Below are 16,275 nucleotides of genomic sequence, written 5' to 3' on the forward strand. Positions count from 1 at the left end.
GCTGGTGATGGAATGCTATGTGTTTCAGGAACATCAGATAGACCAAGTTGAGCTGGATTGTGGATTGCTTGGAAGGGATAATTAGAGTAATTAGGGGTATATAGAACATAGAGAATAGCCATGATGGTGGATGCTGGAGAACAGGGAATGAATGGTAGGTATCAAGTATGTATTTATAGAAGGGTTTGCTTTGTCAAGGAGAAAGATCACCTTCATCATTGTGGAGTGAAGAGGGAGATAATGGAGAATTTTTTGAGTGGTGTGAGATGAGAAGAGGAAAAGAGGGAGCCTTTGGGGGAAGGTGTTTTTGTTTTTGTTTTTTGTTTTTGTTTTTGTTTTTTTGGTGAAGTATGTGGTATAACCCTCAGCTGGGAGCAGGGAGGTGTGTGATGGGAGGATGAAAGAGGGTTAGAAAGTTTACAGTAGCCTCATTTTTGAGTGAGATATTGAATTGATTAGAGAGGTAGAAAGACACTGTATTAAGGACACAGTGAGATTATGTAATATTCATTTGTATACATATGTATATACATGTACACATAAATGTATATATGCAGATGTATTTTAAATGTGTATATATGTGTGTATGTGTAATTTATGACATTGAGAGGCAGCATAGCTTAGTCAATAGAGCACTGGTCTTGGATCTAGGAAGATGGGTTAAGTCATACTTGTGATACATAGCGACTACAGGAAAGTTATTTAACCTCTCAGGGGTCTAGGCAAGTTTCTAAAACTATAAAGTGAAGAAAAGATGCCAATCTCAATTGGTAGAAGTTGTTTCCTTATCCAACAAAATCACAGGTCCAATCCAAATTTGACAATAGGCGTAAGTCTAGAAAGAAAACACGCCACTGCCAATTGATTAAGAAAATACATCTTTTAGGCATTATTGGATTTATAGAGGATTTTTTGGTCATTACATATCTTCTCAGTTAATGGATATCAATTATTACAACACTAATCCTTTGAATCTGTGAAATTCTTTGACATTAAAAAGGAATTTTTGAAAGGGTTAGGAATCAATTATTTGGGCCTTAAGCCTTGAAGACATTGTTTTTAAAAATTTTGTGAGGCAGTAATGGTTAATTCAGTAACTTGTACTTTATTTATGAAACTGTCAATTCTATGGTTGTGAATATTTTTTTCTTTTGTTTTTAGGCAATTGGGGTTAAGTAACTTGCCTAGGGTCACACAGCTAGGGTTGTGAATATTTTGCAAAAGATATGTACCTGCTCTTTTGAGAAGGCCCAATCTGGGAAGCTATCTGAGAGGTTAATGAAGAGTCTCAGAAAAGTCTTAACTCTCTTGTTGATTCATACCTAAGGAGATAATTTACAAATTGTCACATACATATACATCCAGACTACTTCTTGTCTCAAGGGGGAACAGGGTTTTGGTATATGGGAGTTAATTGTAGGGGAGATAAATATGATACTTCACCAAGCCACTAAGCAACACCCCTGATAGCAAGGGGTTGAATATTCCATAAGGAGATTTAAACGCAGATTCCAGGGATATTTTTTTCAACCTTTTCTGGAGTTTTAAGTACAAAGATAGATTATTCCATTGCCAGGATCAGACAATTCTCACATGAGTTTAGACGGTTATGTAACATACTTTCACAACAGAAACTTTGGGTTGCATTTCCTTCCAGTATGCATTTTTCCAAAAAAGAAGTGAAATAAATGAGAAACACAAGTTTCATTATGGCTTTCTCCTTAGAATTATAGAAGGTAACTCAATTGCCCTTTGATTAATTTTAAGTTTCCAACTAAGTTACTCTTCAAAGTGACCTAAGCAGGGTAGAAGAGCATGAAATAATGAGATCTGTGATAGTAATTTGCCTGTCAAGATATGTCTTTAAGATACTCAGATATTTTGTAGATGTAGCATTGTGAAATGGAGTGGAAAATTGTATTCACTTCCTCCTCTGCCCTGTAAATGGATCTAATTAAAGCTCATGGCTTGGATGTGGGTTCTAGCACTTCCTGTTAGTTTTAATAAGAGAAACTGGGGATAAAGGCACAGTGAAATTGCAGAGTAGATGGGAATCACAGATTGTATGGTCTTCCATGGCAATTAACTTTTTTGAGATAGATTTATCCTTCATTTGAAGTTAGATGCAACCCAGATTCTCTCTCGTTTCCCCAGTGCTCCAGACATCCGTCAACTACTCAATCGATCAACAAGTATTTTTTTAAAAGCACTTGCTACATGCTAGGCACATACTGGGAATACAAATACAAAATTGAGATGCTCCCGTTGAAGAATTTATGTTCTGTTAGCAAGATGCAAGATGTCTACCAATAAATAAAAAAGATTTATACAAAATGAAGCATGTAGTAATTTGGAGGGGGAGAACATTAACAACTGTGGGGGAATCAGGAAAGGCTTCTTGAAGGAGTTCACATTTGAACTGAGCCTTGGTAAGATCAAAGAGGCAGAAATAGATATTGCTGTGAAATAGATGTGCCCCGAAGTCAGTGAGACTTAAGATTTGCGAAGCACTTTACAAATATCTCATTTTTTGTCCTCATAGCAACCCTGACATGTAGATACTGTCATTTTCCCCATTTTGCAGGTGAGAAAACTGAGACAGCTAACTTAAGTGACTTGCCCAGAGTCACACAGCTAATAAGTATGTGAGGCAAAATTTGAACACGTCTTTCAGACTATAGGTGCAATGCTATATCCACTGTGCCACTTTGTAAACCAATAGTAAGGGGAACAGTGACACTACCTGGGCTAATGGGGCTAGAGAGTAGAAGATTGCATGAAGCTGTTTATGATGGGAATAATCAGTTTCAGTGTCTAGTGATTCCCAGTCGAAAAACCACAATTGCATCATACAGTACCGTGTCAGTGCCGGATGGAACTCACAAGGAAGTCAAGCACTGTTTATGTTCCAGGAAAGAAATGAAGGTTGATAGTTATAAAGAAATGAAGATTTTGACTTTGAGCTTTGACAAGGGATCTTTTATGGCTTGTCAGTACCTGATTGAAGTTCTAGAAAGAGTCTCAAGAATCGAGGATGTAAGAATGTAAGGGTGATGGAAACTATATTGAATAGAGTATTCTGTATGGCTAGGAACTTTCAGAGGGTGGAGTAAAATGGTTTGATACTTTAGTAAGCTGCAAAACAATGATAAATGCAAAGGAGTTTTTCGTTGAATTTTTCAGAATGCTCTGTATGCAGGCCTGTCTCCTTCATTCTACTTAAATAGAAGAGTATTAGAGTAGGAAGTTTGACCTGGTTTCTAGTCTTTAGTAGATTGCTAACTGAATGTCTAACTTTAGGCAAGTCACTTGTTCTCTGGGACTCGGTTTCGTTTTCTGCAAAATGAAGTGAGTCATATTAAGTGTTCTCTTTCTGCTCTAAATTCTGTGATTGTAGGTGTTTGTGATATTAGAGTTAGGAATAGAAATACAATAACTTCTGTGCTATGCTTTCTGCATACATTTTCTTATTTCATCCTCACCTTAACCCTGTGATGTAGGTAGGAAAAATGGCATTATTCTTCTGTCTATAGATAAGGAATTGTCCAAGGTCACAGACAATACCATAATATAGGCAGTATCAGGTATATATTGATTGTCTATTTCCTGACTCTGAGTTACTAAATAATAGAAAGCCAATCTAGATTATTGAAAATTAATCTTGTCTGATTAACATTGGTTTTATTTCCTTTGTGTAGATTATGGCTTAGCATGACTTAGAACTTGATATTTAATAACTTAAGGTTGTCATTTTTTTTTACTTCTACCAACATTTATTAAGTCCCTACTGTGTAGCTAATGCTGTACTAGAAAATGGGAAAGATGGGTTAGATTTTATATAATCTCTTTCCAATGGAATTTACAGTCTAACAAGAGGCCATCCATATATGCATACACACATATACATATACATACACACACACATATATATTATGTATACACACACACACACACACACAAATAAAATACACACACTGAACTTCATTTCTCATCAGACTATACTCTAGATTTCATAATACCCCCAGAAACGTAGCCATCCTGTAAGATTACATCATCCCTGGAACTTACACTTGTTAGTCTCCCCTGCCCAGGGGGCCTTCCTTCCCTTTGGAGAAGGGAAAGAGGGAAGAGCTAAGCTCTTCCCAGGACCTCCTTTTAAGAAGGACTCTCAAACCAGCCATCTCTTCATTTCCTACTCAGCTGCTGTCCTGAACTTCATTATGCCCCATTGAGACTTTTCTCCTCCTCATTTTTTTAGCTTCCTTTTGTATAGTTTTCTTCATTAGATTACGAGCTCCTTGAAGGTAGGGGCAGTCTTTTGCCTTTCAGAGCTCAGTGCCATGTATTAGGGGCTTAATAAGTGGTTATTGACTCACACACACACACACACACACACACACACACACACATACACACACATTTACATATAATACAGCTAGCTAGGTGTTTTTGTCTTTTTTGTGTCATGGACTCCTTTGACAGTCTGGTGAAGCCTATGGATCCCTTCTCAGAATAATGTTTTTAAATGCTTAAAATAAAATACATAGGATTAGAAAGGAAATCAACTATATTGAAATATACTTTTATATTTTTATATATGTGTGTATGTGTGTGTGTGTATATATATATATATATACATACATACATACATACATATACACGCACACATGCTAAAGAAAGAAGGAGACAGAGGAAGAAATGCAAAAAAGGAGATTGTGAACTGAGAGGGGGATCATAGAGGTAAACAATATTCTTAACCTGGGGCTCCTGAACTTTTTTCATAAAAATACTTTAATAACTATATTTTAACATAATTGATTTCCTTTGTATTCCTATCTATTTTATTTTATTTCAAGCATTTAAAAACAGGATTCCAAGAATTACTCTATGGGCTTTGTCAGAATTCCAGATGGTTAAGAATTCCTGCTTTAGAGTGATGGTTAAGTCAAAGGTGTGACCACTCCTACAAGTTGCTTGAGGTATTCAGATAAGTAGAATAGAATAAAAGATGAGGTGGGGTAGTGGGACTCAGTGAGAAACACATTAGTTCATATAAATGCATGTATTTCTCCATACAAAAAAAAATTTCGTTTATGATTTACAAGTAATTTATTTTATGGTATATGAAGTTTATTATATTAAAGTGAAGTGATAAAATTTTAGAGAGGCAGTGTCAGGGCTGTGCTGGTAAATGTTTAACAATGGGCTTGGGGGTGGGAAAGAAATGTGTGCACAAAACACTTTTACATTTAATCTGCCTTATTAACATATTCCCTATCACTTTCTTAAGTCTAGCTAATCAATAAAACAAGTCCTTATTTTCAGACTTGTTGATTTCTGAGATGTAAATGCTAATAATGAAATTTTAAACAATCATTTCCCAGGAGCTGGTTTGAACTGGGTCCAGACCCCCCCCCCTCGGCACTATGATGTAAAGTAGAAAGGGCATGGGATTTGTAAAATCCCCCAAAGACTCAAGGTGCTCTTTGTTTGAAATTCTGCTCTGCTACATATTGCCTGTGTGATCTTGACCACAAGGCGCTTCAATTTTCTGAGCCTCAGTTCTGCAGTTTCCTAGATCTGGAATTGGAAGGGCCATGGGACAATGAGGTGGCATAATATATAGAGCACTAGGGCTGGAGTCAGGAAGACTCATCTTCCTGAGTTCAAAACTGGCCTCAGATACTTAGTATCTGTGTAACCCTGTTTGCCTCAGTTTCCTTATCTGTAAAATGAGCCGGACAAGGAAATGGCAAACTACCCCAGTAACTTTCCCAAGAAAATTCCAAATAGTGTTATAAAGAGTTGGACATGACTGAATAACAACAACAATTAGAGATCCAACTCTCATTTAACAAATGAGGAAACAGAGGCAAGGTAGAGTGACTTGCCCAAGATCACAAAGGTAGTAAGTAGCAGAACTACATGACCTCAAGTCCCCATGCTTCCAAGTTCACTATTCCTACTTCATTCTTTTTCTCCTGCATTACATCCCCCTCCCTATAAAATGAGAGGATTAGAGTAGGGGACCTCTCAGATCCATTCAGATTTAAATCTGGCTTGGGGGAAGGGCATGGTGAGGATCTCCCATAACACAATTTGTCAGATCATAAAAATAAAGGAAAATAGACCGTATCAAGAATTCTGCCTTCTTGGAGGCTTTTTCCTCAGTCTTCGGCCTATTTAATCTCTTTGCAGCTTTTAACTATGTCAAATGCTTCCTCCTTCTAGATGCTTTCTCTACCCTTGGCTTCTACAACACTGCTCTATCCTGGTTTTCTTCCATGTTTCAAACAGACTGCTTTGACTCAGTCTTCTTTTGCTGTATCATCATTAGTCTTAAGAGAAAATGCCTGTCTCTACTACATAAGGTTAGTTAACCTCTACATAGACATTTGGACAAATTTCAGTGACAGTAGGATAGTAGGAAGTAACAAGAGGTGACAGGCCATTGCTGGTGCTTCCAAATCTTTACATAGAAAAGTGCAATGATTATGGGTTACTCTATAGACAAACAAATGTCGACATTTGCCTCCTGGGATGGTTTAATGCTAATGTGGTTTAGTAGAAAGAATCTTGCTACCTTTGGAATTGGTCAATCTGGGTTCATATGGAGTGTTATGTTCCATTCTGGGCTCCACATTTTTTTTATTTTTGTTTGTTTTTTGTTGTTTTTGTTGTTGTGTTGTGTTGTGTTTTGTTTTGTTTTTTGCTAGGTGTTGGGGTTAAGTGACTTGCCCAGGGTCACACAGCTAGTATGTGTTATGTGTCTGAGGTCGCATTTGAACTCAGGTCATCATGAATCCTGAAGGACTGGTGCTCTATCCATTTTGTCACCTCGCTGCCCTAAAATGCTCTGCATTTTAGAAAGGTCATTAATAAATCTTGAGAGTATCCAAAGAAAGGTTATCAGGTTAGCAGAAGAACTTCAGGATCATGCTTTACTAGATTCATTTGAAAGAACTAGGGATGTTTACCCTTCAAAAGAGAAGGCTGAGAAGAAACAGGGCTTGAGAACTTCCCTCAAATGTCTAAAAGGCTATCACCTATAAAAGTCAAGCCACGAAGCTTTTATTAAGCACCTACTATGTTCCAGGCACTGTGCCAAGTACTGCAGATACAGAAAAAGCAAAATAAATAAACAAAACCCTGTCCTTCCTTTCAGGTTTTACAATCTAGTAATGGTAGAGGCAACATGAAAATAACTATGCAAACAAGATACATCCAAGATATATTGGATGGGGATGGGAAGAGGGGAGGGAAGCAGCAACAATATATAGAAATTGCAAACAGGACAATTGAGACTTAATAGAAGGAAAAAGAATTAATTTGAATTATCCAAAAAGAGAATGAATTGGGCTGCCTCTGGAGGTAAAGCGCTCCTTCTCATGAGAGGTATTCAATCAAAGGCAAGATGTGTCCTTGTTTGTTTTTCTTTTTCTAGAGGGACTCTTGTACATTTAGACTAGATAGTGAGATTGAAGTGTCTTCTAATTCTGAGTTTCTATGATAGCTTGACCTTGAGTAAGTAATTTAACCTCCCAGCTTCAGTTCTCTTCTGTGTAAAATAAAAGAGTTGGAGCCAGTGATTTCTCAGATCCCATTTAGCTCTGCATCTTTGGTCAGGTGAGCTCACAGTTTATTCATCAATAGATACAGGTAAATTAACTGAACGACAGAAGTAAATCTCCATGCAAATATTTAGATATAACAAACATTTATTACTAACTATTAACATATATGCAATCAGTGTGATTAAGTGGCTAGATAGCCAGCCTTGGAATAAGAAAGACCTAAGGAAGAACAAAATATTGAATGGGATAGAATGAACCATATTCTTTGAGACCCCAGCCTCTCCTCCCAGCCTCTAGCACTGTCTTTCATTTAGTAGGTACTTACTAAATGCTTATTGGACTATATTCTCAACTAGTATTGTGGATGCCTGAAAAGAATTGTTATTGTCTCTCTAACTTGTGACCAATATATTTTAATTAGCTAAGTATGGTTAATTCTAGGAACTTGTGACATCCGTTGGGTATTGTTTACTGCTCTCATTCTTTTAAAACTCCCCTTCCTAGGATGTGTTCAATCCTAAAATGCCACCTTCCTTCCCCATCTCCCTGGGAGTGGATCCAAGCCTTCAGATCCTTCCCTCTTTATTTCCTAGAAAGAGTTATGTAGATCTCTCCAAATTGGAATGGATGTGGGCTATAGTTAAATACTGACTTGGTCCTGGAAGCTGGATATTTGGAGATACAGAATCATTTGGTCATCAAACAAATTTATGTGGATTTTTAATGATAGATGAAATACTAGAGACCAGAAAAGAGGTCTAGAAATACTACTGACAACTGTAATTTTTGTGAGTATTCAAAATATGTTTTATACCTAGAATTTAATTTAGAAAGAATTCAAATATTCTCATTAGTTGAGATACATAGATTATGATTTTACATATAACTAAACACATTATTCTTCAATCCTTCAGTCACTGGTGATTTTATAGGCATGAGTACTCTCTTCACCAATATGTATTCTGATGTCTATACTTTGGTAGATTGTTGTTGAAAACTACTGTGGGGATGGACAATGAATGGGTACTATGAGTGGTTTCCTACCCTAGAGGAAAGTTTATCTGATTACTCTTACCAGGAATTATCAGCATCTCTAAAATAAGGTGCATAGAGCATTGCTTCACTTAGAGAAAAAAAAAGGTCTTTAATAAATCTTTCTGTACATACCTATGTATGTACTTGTCACCTTCACCACTAAAATGGAAACTCCTTTTCAAGTAGGGATTGTTTCATTCTTTATATTTGTATCCCCCATGCCTGATACATAGTAGATACCTAATAAGTGCTTATTGATTGGCCAATTAATAGATAAATTTTTTAAAATGGTGGTATCTATGTAGGGAGAATTTTTTTTGTTTTTACATAGAAGGTAGTTAACAATGTCCCAAAGATCATACAAGCAGGTATTAGGCCAGACTTCACAGCTATCCAGAGCTGGCTTTGAGGCTAGGTTGGTGTGCAAGATGAAGGATTAGATATAGATATAGATATAGATATAGATATAGATATAGATATAGATATAGATATAGATATAGATATAGAAGGGTTAGTTATAGCATGTTTTAGAGACATGGACTTCTGATTGCATTTGGAAAATAGACAAGTTAGTTTCACAGAATTATAAAATGTTATACTTAGAAGATACCTCATGGGCCATTTATTTCATCACATATCTGAATGAAAATCCCCTCTACAGAATACCCATCAAGTGGACATCTATCTAGCTTTTGCTTAAAGACCAATGAGGTGAACCTAATACCTCTCAAGGCAGTTTTCCATGCCAAGGTAACTTTTTCTTATCTCTTTGAATAGCTCTGTCTTATCTCTAGGATTATACATTCTGCTATTTTCCATCAGTCTAGTTTCTCAAGATTTTGTTTAAAAGTGGGTGAATGAGTCATAACTGTCTAAAAAAATTGTGATATAGTATCTTTGAAAGATAGGCTGGCTACATGGCAAAAGTCCAAAATAATTGATAGTCCACATTCTCTACCAATATATTTATGGTGTTAGGAGAATGTGAGGAATTTTTAGTTCAGTTTTTTAGTATTGTTTTAAAGATGACTTTGTGATCAGAACCTGAATTGGATTCCCCAAAAGAGTAAATGTTATGACCTTTTGTTCTTACTACCCTTTTTTTTTAATCCAGATTTTGTACACTATGAAGACTTTTCTGCAGGCAGTGGCATTATGGGGGAAAAAGGCACCTTCTCATAGCATTACTGCCATAATGATTACAGATGATCAACATACTATTGTTACAGGGAGCCAAGAGGGTCAACTATGTCTCTGGAATCTTTCCTCTGAATTAAAGGTTAGTGGGTACCATAGAATACGGATGGTTTTCTTTTTATTAGTGTTGCTGATGAAGTGAATCTGCATTTTAAAAATTTGACTAATGAGTACTTAGACGAAACACCATGTGAACAGACCAATGGCAGTTAATAAGGTGCTTAAGTGAAGCAGTAAACAGAGTTTAGAATATATACATTTAGTAGAATCAATTTTAATTTTAAATTGGATGGAAAATAGTTTCTCAATCTATCTCATGATCATATTTGAAAATGTTGTTTGAATAAAGGTTTCAAAAATATTTTAATCGAGTTAACTGCCTAGAGTTGTATTATTTTATATCCTGAATTATTAGTTAAATTAGCTGTATTGGAGGCCTAGAACTATAATTCTGAAAATTAAAGTTCATTAATTGAAACAAAGCTGGGGTCTCCTTGAAAACCACTATTAGCTCAATGAGTAATATCTTAATTATCTAGGTATTCCTGTCAATTTGGCCTTCTTTCTATTTCTCTAGCCAGACTTGTCTGGGATTTTTACAACCCACTTTGAAGATCTCTAAATCCAATTTACTATTGTCATTCTACTATTCCAAAACCTGACCTCACCTAGGATTGAGCTCATTGATTAGCAATTAATTGTCCTCATCCCAAGTCATAAACATTTAACATATTGCAATAGATGTTTGCTTAACTCCCATGGACCCCTCATCCAATTTGAACGTTTAAACAAATGATGTACTTAAAGTATACTGCCCTCATTAAGAAGCCTTTTAAAGAGCAAAGACTATTTTTAGCCTTCAAAGTTTGTCACTATAAAACCTAAATTAACAATTAATTGTAATTCTATTTTATGGTATAATTAATTAAAATCTCTTGTCATTGAACAGTTCTCTTGTAAGATTTCTAAAAGCCATATATAGAGAAGTCTACCTTAGACTTGGTCTGTGCTTATCAATAAATTTCTGAATAAAAGATCAGGGAGCCTTTCATTCATTCAAGAAGCGTTCATTAAGTGCCTACTGTTGGGTGCTCAGGATAAAAATACCAAGAATTAAACAAATCCTATTCACAAGGAGCTTAAATTCTTGTTTCTTTGAGCTTTTGCTCCCACAGGTCTGCTTAATGCACAAACAAGTGGGTAATATTTAGTGTATCAGCCTTTATCTGTGTCCTTGTCTCCCCGTTAGAATGTAAGCACTGTGAGAATAGAGATCACTACATTTTTTTTTGTGAGGTAATCGGGATTAAGTGACTTGCCCGGGGTCACACAGATAGTAAGTGTCATTTATCTGAGGCTGCATTTGAACTCAGGTCTTCCTGGCTCCAAGGCCAGACCTTTACCCACTGCGCCGCCTAGCTGCCATCTAGCTACCCTAGGAGCTTACATTCTAGGGGGGAAACAACTGCATACATAAATATGTACAAAATAAGTATAAAGAGAATACAAAATAGTTAAATACAAGGTAGTTTGAGAAGAGGGATCCCAGCAGTTGGGAGGATCAAGAAAGGCTTCTTATGGAAGAGAGGGTGTTTGAGCTGCTTTGTCACTTCCAAATATTGTATTGATACTTTAAAAAAACTATCTTTTCCCCCAATTACTTGAGATAGGGGACATCCATAAGGCAGCCCACTTTTTTATAATTAAAAAAATGTATTTAGGCAAAATAAGTAAGCACTTTGCCCATGTCTGCTAATATTTGTTGTATTCTGCGACCGTAATTCTCAGAATTTCTCTTCACACCATCTGAAATTCTGCTAATTAGAAATTCACTTGGGTTAATCAAATATCTTTGGGCATCTCTATCCCCTACTCTCCCCCAAGGCTCAGCTTAAAGTGTTGCCCACTTTAATGATTCCACCAGTTTTTAGTGACTCCTATCACCGTGGATTCATTTTGTAAGATCTTATATCTACTTATATGTGAACATATTGTATCCCTCCCAGTAGAATAAAAGCTTTTTGAGGTCAGAGACTATATCATTGTTGTGTTTTTATTATCTCCAGAGCCTAGCACAATATCTGGAATGAAATAGGTTGTTAAAAAAAATGTTTGTTCATTAGTTGTTACCTATCTTAAGGGCCAGGATGGCCCAAAAGCCTTTCCAGGTGCCCAGCTCCAGAGGCTAAATGGAAGCCCTGCCCAGAGCTAAGTTAAACATCTCAGTTTCTTAATCACTCAGGTAGAAGAAGGATGAGTTAGATGCTGTAGTCCTGATGCCTCATTGGTCATCTATAGAGGAACTTTGAAATAATGAAGTGGTGTCAACCTCAATTAGAAACCTAAAGTTCCAAGCAGGGGGATAGGGATGGGTGGGAATATTGACTTAGAAAACTATATGTTAACATCATCTTTGTATTACATTTTTATTTTAACTATTTCCCAACTATATTTTAATCTCATTCAGCTATACTCTAAAGGAGTATTTTGGAGACCTCTTCCTTAGAGGGATCTATAATTTACCATTAATCTTGATTAACAAAACACTTTAAAATATGTAACAGATATTTTGCTATCTAATATGGATAATTTGCTCTTTAATAATATGGCAGGTATTTGTTATTTAAAGAAACTCTTTTCATGTGACCTTGAGAAGAAATAAACTGACGGGCAATTGTTGCAGCATAGAGGATGAAGGATTTGGAGTCAAGAGAAACCTGTGTTCAAACCCTGGCTCTGATTCTCTCAATCTGTTTGATCTCAAGGACATTTCTTATTATCTCTGGGCTTCACTTTTGGCATCTATAAAGTGAAGGGGTTGGATTAAATGCCCTCTAGTCACTTTCAGCTCTAAATCTATGATCTGTGATCCTAAGTAAAGTTGTGTGACTTGTCCGAGGTTGCTGGCAGAGAGAAGATTACTTCTGAATGGCAGCTGAGTGTCAGGTTGTTACTTAGCCCATAGAGTGGTTTGTCCCCTAAGAGTCAACTAGTAGAAAAGAAAGCAAATTTTCCTCATGATGTGCCCTGATCCACTGCTCAGGCTGAGCTTCAGTAGGCTGCTAAAAGGAATAAATCCAAAGGTGAATGGGTCTTGTAAGTATGATTGCTGGCAGAATGTGTGTGCCTGTATCTGTAAGAGTATCCTGGCTTCCACAGAAAAGATATGACATTAATAGGGTGACTTGGCTTGAATCTTACCTTTGATCATTGTAAACAACACAGTGATTCTAATCCTTTCATGAACGTGGCTGAGATAGCATCATTTCAAATATTTTTCTGGATTAGATAAAGGACTTAGAGAACACTGGTTCATGAGGAAAAGGTGATCTTTTAATTCTGAAATTTGGAACCTTTCATTATTTAAGGTGGTCGTGTGCTGACAACTCCCTTTCTATTTCAGAAGTTTTTGTGTGATTTTTCTTACTTGTAGTTTAACTTTTATATTCTCTCCCTTCCATTTTTTTTTAATACTGAAGGTAGGTTTCTTTGATACATGGAAAAATTACCTAAGTGATTTCATAGGACCATAGATTTAGAGCCGGAAAGGACCTTGGAGCTTATAACCCCTCCCTTTATCTGCATTTTACAGATGAGCTAATGGGACCAAAGGGGTTACGTGACTTATTCCAGGTCACACAGGTAGCAAGAATCAGAGGTGGAATTTAAATGCAGGTCCTTCAACTCCCCAGCTAGGGAGATTTCCATGTACTGTACTGCCTCCATTGGAAACAATTATGGTAATTACCTATGAAATTTTAGTGTTATAGATTTTATCTGAATATTTGAGTGAGAAAATGTTTCTTAAAATAGAGAAATAGAGAATCTTAATGAAATATCATTTAGACTTTCATTCTTACATTGAATGTTTTCTTTTAATATTTCTTGTTGAAGTCATAATGGCAATGTAGAGATTGGTTTGTAGTTTTTATTTTGCTTTTTAAGTGTTAAAGTGTAAACATATCAAATTGTGAAATATATATATCATAATATATTACTTTCATTGATTGATATAGCCAAGAAGTAATATAGAATAGTGGATAGAGAACTGCCCCCGGAGCCAAAAAGACCCAAGTTTAAGTCCCAAATCTAATCCATGCTGGCTTTATGACATTGGAAAAGTAATAGACAACTCTCTAGTACTTTAAGTTACAGAAAAGTTGCCAATCTACATTGTGAAAAGTTCCTCATTGGCAGCAGAATTCATGGGTAGAATCACAAGATGGACTAAAAAAAGAAAAAGAAAAAAGGCATAGTCATACTTAATGAGCAGAGACAGAGACTGAATATCCCAGAAATGTTGATGAAAACCTACTCTCACAGAAAAATAGCTAATAATAGCTAGCATTTACATAGTGCTTTAAGATTTGAAGAGTGATAAAAACAATATTTCATTACAAATGCAAAAGCATACATTAGGACCTCATGAGGCAGCTCATCATATGGATTTAGATATGCTATATAGGTCAAATTAAACTTTCTTAAATCTAACTACATGAACTAAAGACAAAATAGCTAACACTGATATTTCCCAGCATTAGGACTAATAAAAGGGTTCTGATATTTGATATTAATAATAATAGCTAGCATTTATATAGCACTTACTATGTGCCAGGTACTGTGCTAAACACTTTATGATGATTATCTCATCTGATCCTCATAGCAACCATAGGATGTAGATGCAATTATTATCCTCATTTTATAGATGAGGAAACTGAGGTAAATAAGGGCTAAATGACTTGCCCAGGTCACACAGCTAGGAAATATCTGAGGCTGGATTTGAACACAAGTCTTCCTGTTGCCTGGCCTGGTGCTCTATCCACAGCACCACCATTATGTAAAAATCTAGTGTGTTTTTATTGATTATGACCAGATATAATTATGTAACAGTAATTCATGTTGCCAATTGTAGATCTCAGCTAAAGAGCTTCTCTTTGGTCATACTGCTTCTATAACATGTTTGGCAAAAGCAAGAGAATTCGAAAAACAGCCATATATTGTTAGTGCTGCTGAGAATGGGTAAGTAGCTATCCATTGTTTTTGTTGTATTTATTAATAATTGTTCATATTTTATTGAACTTTAAAATTTATGAAGTACTTTTCTATAGATGTGAACTTTCTCTTTGTACTAATAATAATCTGATATTAGAATCATAGAATTCTAGAGCTAGAAGGGACTTAAGAGATCATCTAGCCCTACCTCCTCATTTTATAGATGAGGAAACTGAGGCAAAATTAAGGGAAATGACTTGCTAAAAGCTAAACAATTAGTGACCCAGCCAAGACTAGAAATCAAGTCTCCTGACTCCCAGTCTAGCACAATTTCTTTTTTTTTCTTTTTATTAATTTATTTTGATTTATCAACAATCACTTCCATATGCTTTTGAGTTTAACATTTTTCTCCCCCTCCCTCCCCAAGACGGCACACAATCTGATACAGGCTATACATTTACATTCCTATTAAACATATTTTCACATTAGTAAGTAAAAATTACTCACTAGTGTTTTGCTTTTGACCATTGCCTCCCTCAGTCCCTCCCTCCCTTTCCCTTTTCTCACCCTTTAGCCTTACTGCTTCTTCCCTCCCTTCTATCCCCTCTCCCTTTTCTTTCCCCTTTTTCCTCCTACTGCCTATGGGGCAAGTTAGATTTCTATACCTAATTGATTATGTTATTACCTTCTTGAGCCAAATCTGATGACAGTAAGGTTCAAACAAAGTCCACCCCCCTCCCTTCTTTCTTTCTGTTGTAATAGGATTTTGCGTCTTTTCCTATAATGTAATTTACTCTTGTCTGCCTCCTCCTTTCTCAGAACATTTTCTAAAATTAGACTAATCCACTTACTTGGATCCATTTAACCCACTTGATTAGATTTTTTTTTATCATTACATCAAAGTCATCTATTATCCACCCCCTTTATGTATACTCCTTTAACATGGCATAATAACAATACAGTTCTCAAGAGTTGCAAGTGTCATCTTCCCTTGTAGGGATGTAAACAGTCCGCCTTTATTGACAACATATTGTATCTTTCTGTCCCATTTACCTTTTTATGTCTTTCTTGAATCTTGTACTTGAAGATCAATTTTTTTGTTAACCTCTGGTGTTTTTATGAGGAAGGTTTGGAAGTCCCCTATTTCATTGAATATCCATCTCCTCCCTTGAAAAATCATGCTCATTTTGCAAGACAGTTGATCCTTGGCTGCAATCCAATCTCCTTTGCCTTACAGAATATCCTTCTTGAGCTCTTCTAAGAAGGCTTTTTGGTCTTCAGACCAGTTCATATTCCCTTTTGATGTTGCAGATGTGGGTTTGTTGACAATGTTGTCCTCTTCAGAATTTTTGTCTTGATCTTCACTCTTCTTATAATATGAATCTATGGTACGTTTCTTTTTACTCATGATGTTTCTTTATTCCCTGGCCTTTAAAGAGATTGAGCTCTCCTGCTGGGGAACAGAGGGCACTGACCC

General features: G+C 36.1%; 1 protein-coding gene across 1 annotated transcript in view; it reads left to right on the plus strand.

Annotated features, from left to right (window-relative positions):
* Positions 1-16,275, plus strand: part of WDR72 (WD repeat domain 72) — a 302,460-nt gene that overhangs the window by 26,972 nt on the left and 259,213 nt on the right. Inside the window, 2 exon segments of the mRNA XM_078151250.1 lie at positions 9,724-9,888; positions 14,719-14,825. Coding sequence (XP_078007376.1) covers positions 9,736-9,888; positions 14,719-14,825 — 260 coding nt within the window. The 5' untranslated portion in view covers positions 9,724-9,735.

Source organism: Phascolarctos cinereus, unplaced genomic scaffold (assembly GCF_003287225.1).
Source record: "Phascolarctos cinereus isolate Bilbo 61053 unplaced genomic scaffold, phaCin_HiC Scaffold_3;HRSCAF=262, whole genome shotgun sequence".
NCBI classification, from domain to species: Eukaryota; Metazoa; Chordata; class Mammalia; order Diprotodontia; family Phascolarctidae; genus Phascolarctos; species Phascolarctos cinereus.